Below are 10,909 nucleotides of genomic sequence, written 5' to 3'. Positions count from 1 at the left end.
ACTAACTGTTATATAACAATGGCCTAAAAAGCTTATTGTCTGTTATTATATTATGTGGACCCTTATTTTGACATTGTATCTTCTGTTTACTCCACTTCGTTTCAATGCGCTTTTTAGTTTCGGTTTCATTACTGAACATGTAGACCTACTCGTCTTCGTGCCTGCTGACCACAGCGTAACACTTATTTATTTAGCAATAAATAAATAAATGAAGATAATACCGCATATCGCGCTCAAAATTACAACAATGGAAATTCCTTCAACATGACAGCCCTACTTGTTTCTTATTGGCTAGACAGTACTGACGTACCAGTAATCACAATCTTGCTCATCCCGATAAATATCAAACATGTTTAATATGATCGGGGCGAGCCCGATTTGTGTGAGAGCAGATCGGGAGGTGCAAGATTCGATCTGTGAAAGCCTCACATTACCAGATAATCTGCGCCGAACATCGGAACCGATCAAGGTAATCAACAAGATTTTTTCTCCGATTCTCTTGAGGGGAAAATCGGGCATAAATCGACCTAAAACTCCTGTAGTGTGAGCCAGGCATTAGTAAGCACTCCTCCTTTGCCAAGATAGTCCATCCACCTCACAGGTGTAGCATATCAAGATGCTGATTAGACAGCATAATTATTGCACAGGTGTGCCTTAGGCTGGCCACAATAAAAGCCCACTCTAAAATGTGCAGTTTTACTGAATTGGGGGGGTCCGTGGGTGTCCGGGGGGGATCTCTGTGCATTCAAAATGCCATCAATAAAATGCACCTGTGTTCGTTGTCCATAACATACGCCTCCCCATACCATAACCCCACCGCCACCATGGGCCACTCGATCCACAACGTTGACATCAGCAAACCGCTCGCTCACCCACACTACGCCATACACGCTGTCTGCCATCTACCCTGTACAGTGAAAACCGGGATTCATACATGAAGAGAACAACACTCCAAAGTGCCAGACGCCATCGAATGTGTGCATTTGCCCACTCAAGTCGGTTAAGACGACAAAATGCAGTCAGGTCGAGACCCCGATGAGGACGACGAGCATGCATTTTCCCTGAGACGGTTTCTGACAGTTTGTGCAGAAATTCTTTGGTTATGCAAACCGATTGTTGCAGCAGCTGTCCGGGTGGCTGGTCTCAGATGATCTTGGAGGTGAAGATGCTGGATGTGGAGGTCCTGGGCTACACGTGGTCTGCGGTTGTGAGGCCGGTTGGATGTACTGCCAAATTCTCTGAAACTCCTTTGGAGACGGCTTATGGTAGAGAAATGAACTTTCAATTCACAGGCAACAGCTCTGGCGGACATTCCTGCAGTCAGCATGAATTAATGTGTTTGGGATGCTCTGGATCAGCGTATACGACAGCGTGTTCCAGGCCCTGCTAATATCCAGCAACTTCGCACAGCCATTGAAGAGGAGTGGACCAACATTCCACAGGCCACAATCAACAACCTTTTTTTTTTTTTTTTTCAGGGGGGTCCCCCTGAAAAATAAATACAGTCTTGGTGAGCAGAAGAGACATGTGCCCCACTTGGAAGCATTAGAGCTGGTAACACTTTACAATAAGTCTAACAATAACGAAATAACAAGGAACAAAACATTTAATTTTAATTGATATACTAATACGTGCATTTTTTTTTTTACATTTAAAATGTAAAATAACAATGTTTAAAATATAAATTCAAAAATTTAACATTAGATTAATAAATGCTGTAAAACATTCATCTAGATCCAAATGCTGTAATAAAATGTTGTTTATTGTTTATTAATCATACCTAATGCACTAACAGCTGAATGCACTAAATGCTGCCAACTTTTGAACCTTACTGTCAAATCTTTTGAAATTAAGTATATTTTCTAAAAGAAAATTAAACTTAAAGAAAATCACTGAAAAATGTGTTTTTCATGATATGAGTTTATATGTCCTTGTATTTGTGTAAACGCTTACACTTATACTGATAGTATCCATCATAGTATACTGGAGTTATTCTGCTGCAGTCAAACACATAAGAACATGTTCCTGCATGTACTTGTCCTGAGGGAGATGACCCTTGTTCAGAGGGTCATCTCTTAACACCTGGACTGCATTCCCACCTGATAACAGAACACCTGCCTGCTCTGTTGTGCTGCTGAAGAATGGCTATTTGCCCTGCTGCTATTACTGTGTGTATGCATTTACATTTAATTTATAGCAAGAACAAATGCAGTGTACATGTATTTTAAAGTGCCCCTATTATGCTTTTTTTGCACATTGCCTATTGTGTTGTGTGTAATATAGCTGTATATATATACAGTGTGTGTATATATAGATGTTTGTGAATGTAAAAAAAATTTAAAGTGCACGATAAATGGAGTTATTGTCTCCCAAAAGAAAAAAGCACGTCTGAACTGCCTGAAACGAGTCATCAGTAATCCCAGTCTTACTTCCTGCATGAACTTAGGTTGGTAACACATTTGCACAATGACAGCCAATGGCCTTCACTGGCTGCCCATGTACTTTGACCCGCCCTCAAACACTGTTGTAGCTGACGCCTGGAAGAGTTTGGTGTGTGTTGTTGACATGTTGAGAAGAAGCCGTATGTTTCTGTGCCGTATCTAATTGATACGGGAGAACTGACGCTATTTGTATCACTGTCTATACAAGTGCTGAAGAATCCTCTGGAGCTGAAATTCAGATGGGTTTTCATTTTTGTTAAGCGGTAACCCAATCATAACAGACTGGGTCATCTGACTAATCAGCACAAAGCTCTCGGTAAGGAAGGGTTTATAGGGACCGGATCCTTTATTGAATCGTTTTAGACATTTAGAAAAGAGGTGATGTTGCACTGTATATTATGAGGAAATTGTGTTTTTTGACCTGGGATGCATGTAAACCTATTGTAGGAGACCTCCAAAACAAAATTAGGGCACTTTAAAATAGCATAATAGGGGAAAATACCACAGTGTGGATGATGTTTGGGTTAGGAGTGGTTTGATTGCTTGTACCAGTTGTTCAAGGATTTAAAATAGCATATGGGCACCTTAAATAAGAAGCAGGACAAATATCTATTTTTTCCAAACAATAATAAATAAATAAAAAACAGTTTGTGAACAGAACACTTTTACTTGATTTGGATGCTGTTACATAACAGGTTTTATGCAACATAAAAATAAAAATAAAAACTTTCTCAGGGTATCTTGCCCTGGCTCAAATCAAGTCTAGCTGAATAATAAAGGTTGTTTGTCTCTTTTTCCAAGAGCCGTGCCATAATGAACGGGGCAAATGGTCTAATAACACACACTCAGATGGCGTTATTCTTCTGGAGCGGGAGGGTCGTAACCCAGGCGGCTGGCAGAAGGAAAGTGAGCCCAGAAAGTTCTGGCCAATTCCTCGATCTTGTCATAACCACCATGAGAACGCAGCTCTTCAATCCAGCCGAAAAAGTCTGAAGAAGTCATTGCCCAGTTAGGAACACTCCTTTTTTCCCTTGATTCAGCTGTGAGCCAAGAGAGAAGGCAAAGAGGTCAATAAAGAGCGATACAAGAACAGATCCGTATACAGAACATCAATGGTTTACTAGGTGTACGGGGTAAAAGGCCTTTCAACTTTCAGAAAAGATCACAGCACTTTCCTAAACATCTTTTTGTTTGTATGCACTGTGATGGGTCCTGAATCACGAGGCTATAATGTGCGATGACAAAAGGCTTATTTTGAGTTAATTGGATCTAATTTGTAATAATATTCAAAATGCTGCAAATTTATCTAGGCCATTATAATTATCACACATACAAAAAATCATTCAATGAGTTCACTAGATTTTCAGTAGCTGTGGAATAAAAAGACCTTGGGTTTAAAGCCGCATTCACTGTTTAGTTGGCAGAAAAAGATGATTCAGAATACCAATTAATTGCTCTTCATAAAATATGAAATATGCTGTGAAAGATGTGCAAAGTGATGCACACTGGGATTCATTTGTGTAACATGCATCTACTACCATTTCTACTCCAATATTTACACAGGTCATTTATTAAAATACAGAAATATGGACCCTTGATGTGATAAACGGACCCTCATGCTGCCTTTATTTTACATAATAAAATATATTTTTTTATATAAACATGCTATTTAACATTTCTTTTTGCAGAAATTATATGGCTTATATTATAATTATATACATTTTTCATACTTTCCCCCCCAATTGTTTTAGGACCCATTGCACCTTACAGTACAGGTAACTAATTAAATAGTTTATAAGGTGATTTAAAACTCACCTTGGTTTTCCTCTGCCCCTGTAAGGCAAACAAACAGAGGGACATTGAATATATATATATATATATATATACACACCAAAAAGAAGGTATAGATGCAACTCTTTTAAGGCAAGAATGTGTATGTGTGAAGCAATAATAGAATGTGGCTGACTGCTGACAGATCTGGTAGGAAAGCAGACAGCAATGTGACTTTTAAATTACTGCACTGATCTTAATTTAAGACTAATCATTCCAATGATGCTCAACCCCGTTTTTAGTAAATCTGAAGAAAAGACCGAACAAGGTCTTTGAGACTAAATTTCAGTTCATGCATATATGGTGCAAATACCTTGAGAGCTTCTCATGGTCTTGATTTAATGGCAAGACGGTCACATTATTTATAAGCTCCCATAGTCCCATTCATATGTTATCCTTGTCTGTCACAGCTTCTATGTTCACAGCAGCCGACTGGTAAACTCGCGCACACACTCACTCTCAGGTAAAAAGAAGCAGAGCTGTCTGATTCCATAAGCAGTCCCGTGTATGAAGGGACAGTTGAGCTTTTGTCTGTTCTCAATCTCAATGTTCTGCCAATGTTCTTTCAGCATGTTTGACAAAGCCAGCATATTTCAGCTAAACAAGTACGTCAGACCTGATAGCCTTTAGCTGTTTTCATGTCATTTACGCAATTCTGCCATTCTTGTCTACCTCACAACAGATTCAAATGAGAAAAATATTGAAATGAGCATAAAGGCTCCAACTTGAGTGCTAAAACAAAATTTCAGGAACACTTTCTATTATATCTTTTAATAATGCATTACAAGGGCTATTCTTCTTGCATAATGCAAACATGCCTTATTATATGTTGTGTAATATGTTGTATCTCTTATAATATGTATAATTTCATGAAAAATGTATGATAATGTTATAATGCATTATAATACTTACAGCTCTTTATTTTACAGTCCTGTTCTGCATGCACTGTGTACAACTATAATAGGCAGTAACCCTAAACCTAACCCATATTAAGTCCTTTCTTGTGTAAATACACTCCAAGTGAACATACAGTAATAAAAAAATTGTGGTTATAACTTTTAAGTACTATAATGCATTATAACTGAATTAAACCACACCATGTTTGTTCATCTGACTGAGCTTGTTTTCTCTCAAGTTTTACCCCCCTTTTTTTTCTCTTTTCTCCATTTCTGTCTCCGATGGAGTTTGAGTTCCTTGCCTCTGTTGCCTTTTGGCTTGCTTAGTTGGGGATATCTAATATTTAGCAATTTTACAGAATTTTATCATAAGCCTAAATATCGTGATACAAAAATTTCTCTACAAAATTATAATGCACACTGCAGCCATGTTTTACGTCAGATTTATGATGAATACAGATGAAGACTTTTTTCCACTATACACTACCATTCAAAGGATTTAAAAGAAATTAATAACTGTATTCTTCAGCAAGAATGTATTAAACTGTTCAAAGGTGACAGGAAAGCCTTTTATATTGTTATTCCATTTCAAATTAATGTCCTTTTGAGCTGTTTATTCATCAAAGAATCCTGGGGGGAAAACGGTATCACGGTTTCCAAAGCAAGACTAAGACCGCAAGCAGATGTCTTTAACATTGATGGTTATCAGAAATGTTTCTTGAGCAGCAAATCACCATATTATAATGATTTCTGAAGGATCGTGTGAAACTGAAGACTAATGATGCAGAAAATTCAGCTTTGCAATCACAGGAATAAATTATATTTGAAAATATATTAAAATTAAAAATATATATTTTAAATTGGAATATTTCACGATTGTACTGTTTTCACTGGGTTTTTGTCAAATCAATGCAGTATTGGTGAGGAAAAAAATTCAAATAAAAAGGGATCACAATGACCCCACACTTTTGAATGTACAAAATCTAAGTGTCAGGTTTTCTTACCTGTGAGAGAGAGCAGTCCAAGCCAAACCACACAAAGGAAGAATGAGAAATACAGACGAAACATGGTCACCTAAAAGTAGCATAGCAACACACTCAATATAAGGCTCTACAGTCAATTTTCTATTTTCAAACTTCAAAGAGATTCTAACATAAAACACAAAAAAATGATTGCATTCAAGGAACCACAGAAATGATTCTTACATCAGTGTGTCTGCATGCCTAAGATTACCTGCAGCAGCTGTTCCTGGATCCAACTGTGGTGTCATGGAGCCCAGACCTTTAAGTAGAACCCAAGTCAGGGCTGGAACGGTCTTGTTTACCTTTCACATGGACCTGTCATATGTCATACCCTTCATTTCTTTGCTCGTTCACTCTAGCTCTTTGTTTGCAGGGGATTCTCACACTTTTCTCCACAGCTGAAAGAATCCCTTGTTCAAGTAGCAGCCTCATGGTCCACAAATTCTAGCTTTTCTCTGAGTTTCCACCTCTCCTTTTTAGAATACTGTAGTTGTCTGTATGTGTCATAGTTTAAAAGAACTATGACACAAATGCGAGTTTTTATCTCACTTTATTTCATGCAATTGCAACTTTCTTACTTGTAAGTCTCCCTTTTTTCACTGAATTGTGAGATATAAACTCACAATTGAGAGAAAAGGTCAGGATTGTAAGACAAAAAGTCACAATCACCTTTTGTATTTTTTATTCAGTGGCGGAAACAAGCTTCCACAAACCTCTGGCCTGTGAAGCAGACTCAAACCATAAGTTATAGGTTCTCTCCCATTAGGTATATGCAAAGTAAATGAAACTGGGAGTGTGTTATAAACTGACATAAAACAGTAATTACTTAATAAAAATAAAATAAAGAAAATATTCTGCATGTTTCTAAAGTTTTCAACATGTGGCTAATTTGCTGACAGACAAAACAATGAATTCAGAACATTCCAAAAAGTCGCCAAGATGAATCTGTTATTACCCAGGGGGCAAAACACCTGTTTTTTTTAGGAAATCAGACAATCAATAGGGCTGCTGTAAAAGGTTGACATATAAAAATGAAATCTATGATGTCGGAGCATCACAACCTGGGTGGATAACCCAGTCAACAAGCTGCTGGAAACTTGTAATTAGGGTCAAAACAGGATCATCCAAATCCTCCTCGCCTTCAGTGGAAGCTAGAGAGGATGATGAAGGTGCCACATCCAAATCAGGATCTGACTCTCCTGAGTCTGTGGTGTCAGAGGGAGAAGACAATACATCCTGCAGCTTGCTGGAGGGGTCAGGCTGCATAATCATCTCTAAAACTTCACTACAAGTCAAGCCCTTTCTCATGTTGCTTGCTGCTCTTCTCACCATCAAATGACCAGCTATGGCAAGCCGTTTTAACTTTTATTCATTTCCAGGATATGAATACTTGATATCAACAATTCAATTTTCACTAGTTAAAATTATAATTATTGATATCAGTAATAATATTTCTACTAGTAACAATGGCAATTTTTGATATCAGGAATTACATTTTCACTAGTAACAATGCTAATTCTTGACATCAACATTTACATTTTCACTAGTTAAAATGATCATTCTTGATATCAACAATTGAATTGCAACTAGTTAAAACTATAATTCTTGATATCTGTAATTGTATTTTCACTAGTGAAATGTCACCATAGGCTGCCATTCAAAATCAATTCTTGATATCAAGAATTTATTTCTTACTAGTTGAAATTCCAATTTCACATATCAGAAATACAATTCTTACTAGTAAAAACCTTTATTTTTGATATCAAGAATTAAATTGTCACTAGTTGAAATGTCTATTCTTGATATCAACAATTGAATTGCTACTAGTAACAATGTTCATTTTTGATATCAATAATTCAATTTTCACTAGTGACAATGTTAATTTCTGATATCATGAATGTGATTGTTACTAGTAAGAAAGCCATTTTAGATATCTGAAATAATATTGATATCAGAAATACATTTTCAGATATCAAAATTGAAAATTTTTACTAGTAGCAATTCAGTTGTTGATATCAAGAATAGACATTTAGACTAGTGATAATTTAATTATTGATATCAGGAATTCGCATTTTTACTAGTAACAATGTAATTATTGATATCAAAAATTATATTTCTACTAGTAAGAAATCAATTCTTGATATCAACAATTGATTTTGAATGGCAGTCTATGGTGACATTTCACTAGTGAAAATACAATTGTTGATATCAAGAATTACATTTTTGATATCAACAATTCAATTGTTGATATCAAGAATTGAATTGTTGATATCAAGAATTCAATTGTTGATATCAACAATTGAATTGTTGATATCAAAAATGTAATTGTTGATATCAAAAAATGTAATTGTTGATATCAAAAATGTAATTGTTGATATCAACAATTCATATCCTGGAAATGAATAAAAGTTAAAACGGCTTGCCATAGACCAGCAGGCTTGCATGCAAGTGTTTAAATCCACTTGCTTTGTTTTCGTTTAGTCTGCACTTCTCACCATCAAAAGGCAGCAGATGCATAAATACACTTACTTGTTTTTGTTTACTCTAGTTCTGAGAGCTGAGGTGCATATTTTGATTTTCTCAGACGCATCAAGGTGAGTTCTCTCTCTCTCTCTCTCTCTCTCTCTCTCTCTCTCTCTCTCTCTCTCTCTCTCTCTCTCTCTCTCTCTCTCTCTCTCTCTCTCTCTCTCTCTCTCTCTCTCTCTCTCTCTCTCTCTCTCTCTCTCTCTCTCTCTCTCTCTCTCTCTCTCTCACACACACACACACACACTGTAATATGCTATTAAACTCCATATAACTCCATGTAAAAGCCAGAAACTAAGCTTTTTTTTGCACAGGCCTATTTAAAGGGTTAATGGTGCCACCTGGTTATCAACAGTAAGAAGTAAAAATTTGACCTCTTCCCAACAGGGAAAACCACCAACAATTAAAAATGCATGATTATATGGTGTCATGGCTTTGCAATCAAAAAATGTGGTTATAATGGAAGTCAATGGGGCAAAAACAGCCACGAACAGTAAATGAGGGAGAAAAAGTTCAAATCTGATGCTGCACAAAAACTAGCAATGCATCAAAACCAATTGTTCTTTCTAATCTTTGACATGTCCAAAACTGTGATAAAAGGTAAAAACAAATCCAGTCCACAAGCACATTTTATATTGAAAATAAGTCATTTTGTGTGTTTTTTTTCCCAAATCAGTGACATCATTTATGAATTTGGCAATTAAAGAGTTAAAATCCTGATAAAAAAAAAAAAAAAAAACATTTAGTAGTTTTGATCAGGACTGAGGTTGATTAAACTGCTGTAAAAATGTATCAGATAAATATTTTTAAGTAGTGGCTGTTTTCAGCCACGAACATAACGAAAGGGTAGTGAATTTGAACAATGCACAAGGGTTAACTCTTACATTCTACATGTACAATCAAGGCATCAGATGAACGATTCTACCACTCTTTTGAAAGGTGTGCTCAGTTTGTTTCTAGCATAAAGTATCAGGGAGATATGGCTCAGGATTCATGAATATAGTTAAACCTTTTTAGCATGTTTGGGTGATTCCGGGGAGTTAAAGCAGAATTTGATGTACTATTGTTTTGACCCGAATTACAAGTTTCCAGCAGTTTGTTGACCGGGTTGTCCACCCAGGTTGTGATGCTAACACCTCATTCATTTTTATATGACAACCTTTTACAGCAGCTGCTAAACTCCCTTTGCCCCCTATATTATGGCTCTGCAATGATATAATACTTCAGCGCCCTCCAGTGACCAGTATGTCTAAACACAAAGACATACCTCTTTGGAGGCTACACTCAATTATGCTACTAAATTGCAGTAGTACTGTGCACAATATGCAAATAATATTCAGTATGTAGGCCTACAGTATAGCGGATGTATACAACAGGATGGCCTACAACAACAGAGCACATAGCACTGACTGGAGTATCCCACAATGCAACGCACTGACTCGACTTGACTTTAAAATTCAAGTGTCACAAACAGACTTATATCATAGGCCTATGTCTATGGTCACAAACCCCAAGAACTTTATTTTATTCCACGTGCTCTTTTAAAGCTGCAGTCCGTAACTTTTGGCGCTCTAGTGGTTAATAAACAGAACTGGATGCGTCTTGCGGAAGAACATTGTAGCCGGAGGAACTACTTCTCTCTGTTTATGTCTATGACTACGAGTCACGCAGGTATATTTCTATGGACACTCCTAAAAGTGATTGTTTTTTTTTCAGAATTATTTGATTAGTTAAAATTTTAAACGAACAACATTTATCTGAAATTGAAATCTTTTGTAACATAAGTTTTACTGTCCCTTTTGATACGGGTCGTACCACTGCGGAATAGCCCAGTAATCAGAACCACTGTTTTCATCATCGTTAATAAGAAATGATCTTGAGCACCAAAAAAGCACCATTGAACACTGGAATGGCTACTAAAAATGTGTTTATAGGAATAAATTACATTTTAAAAAAAGTGTGTGTGAGTGTGTGTATATATATATATATATATATATATATAATATATATATATATATATATATATATATATCAGTTATTAAAATTGTAATTTTTGCAGTTACAGTACTGTTTTTACTGTATTTTTTATCAAATAAATGCAGCCTTGGTGAGCATGAAACTTTTTAAAACAGTAAATAAGATTGTATACTGACCCCAAACTGTTCAATGATAGTGTATGCAACAAGAAACAATACAA

At 36.3% G+C, this 10,909-nt stretch overlaps 1 protein-coding gene across 1 annotated transcript; it reads right to left on the bottom strand.

The window, feature by feature from the left end:
* Nucleotides 1-3,292: 3,292 nt before the first annotated feature.
* Nucleotides 3,293-6,546, bottom strand: otos2 (otospiralin 2). Its single transcript, XM_056233611.1, has 4 exons — nt 6,401-6,546; nt 6,172-6,241; nt 4,257-4,274; nt 3,293-3,481 (listed from the first exon to the last, which is right to left on the bottom strand). The coding sequence occupies exons 2-4, from the start codon at nt 6,233-6,235 to the stop codon at nt 3,297-3,299; spliced, it is 267 nt and encodes an 88-aa protein (XP_056089586.1). The 5' UTR covers nt 6,236-6,241; nt 6,401-6,546; the 3' UTR covers nt 3,293-3,296.
* Between the last annotated feature and the right edge of the window lie 4,363 nt (nt 6,547-10,909).

The sequence above is a fragment of the Rhinichthys klamathensis genome, unplaced genomic scaffold, assembly GCF_029890125.1.
Source record: "Rhinichthys klamathensis goyatoka isolate OS25496 unplaced genomic scaffold, OSU_Roscu_1.1 h1tg000372l_1, whole genome shotgun sequence".
NCBI lineage: Eukaryota > Metazoa > Chordata > Actinopteri > Cypriniformes > Leuciscidae > Rhinichthys > Rhinichthys klamathensis.
Note: the sequence above shows the minus strand (reverse complement) of the source record. Positions and strands in the feature narration are given on the sequence as shown.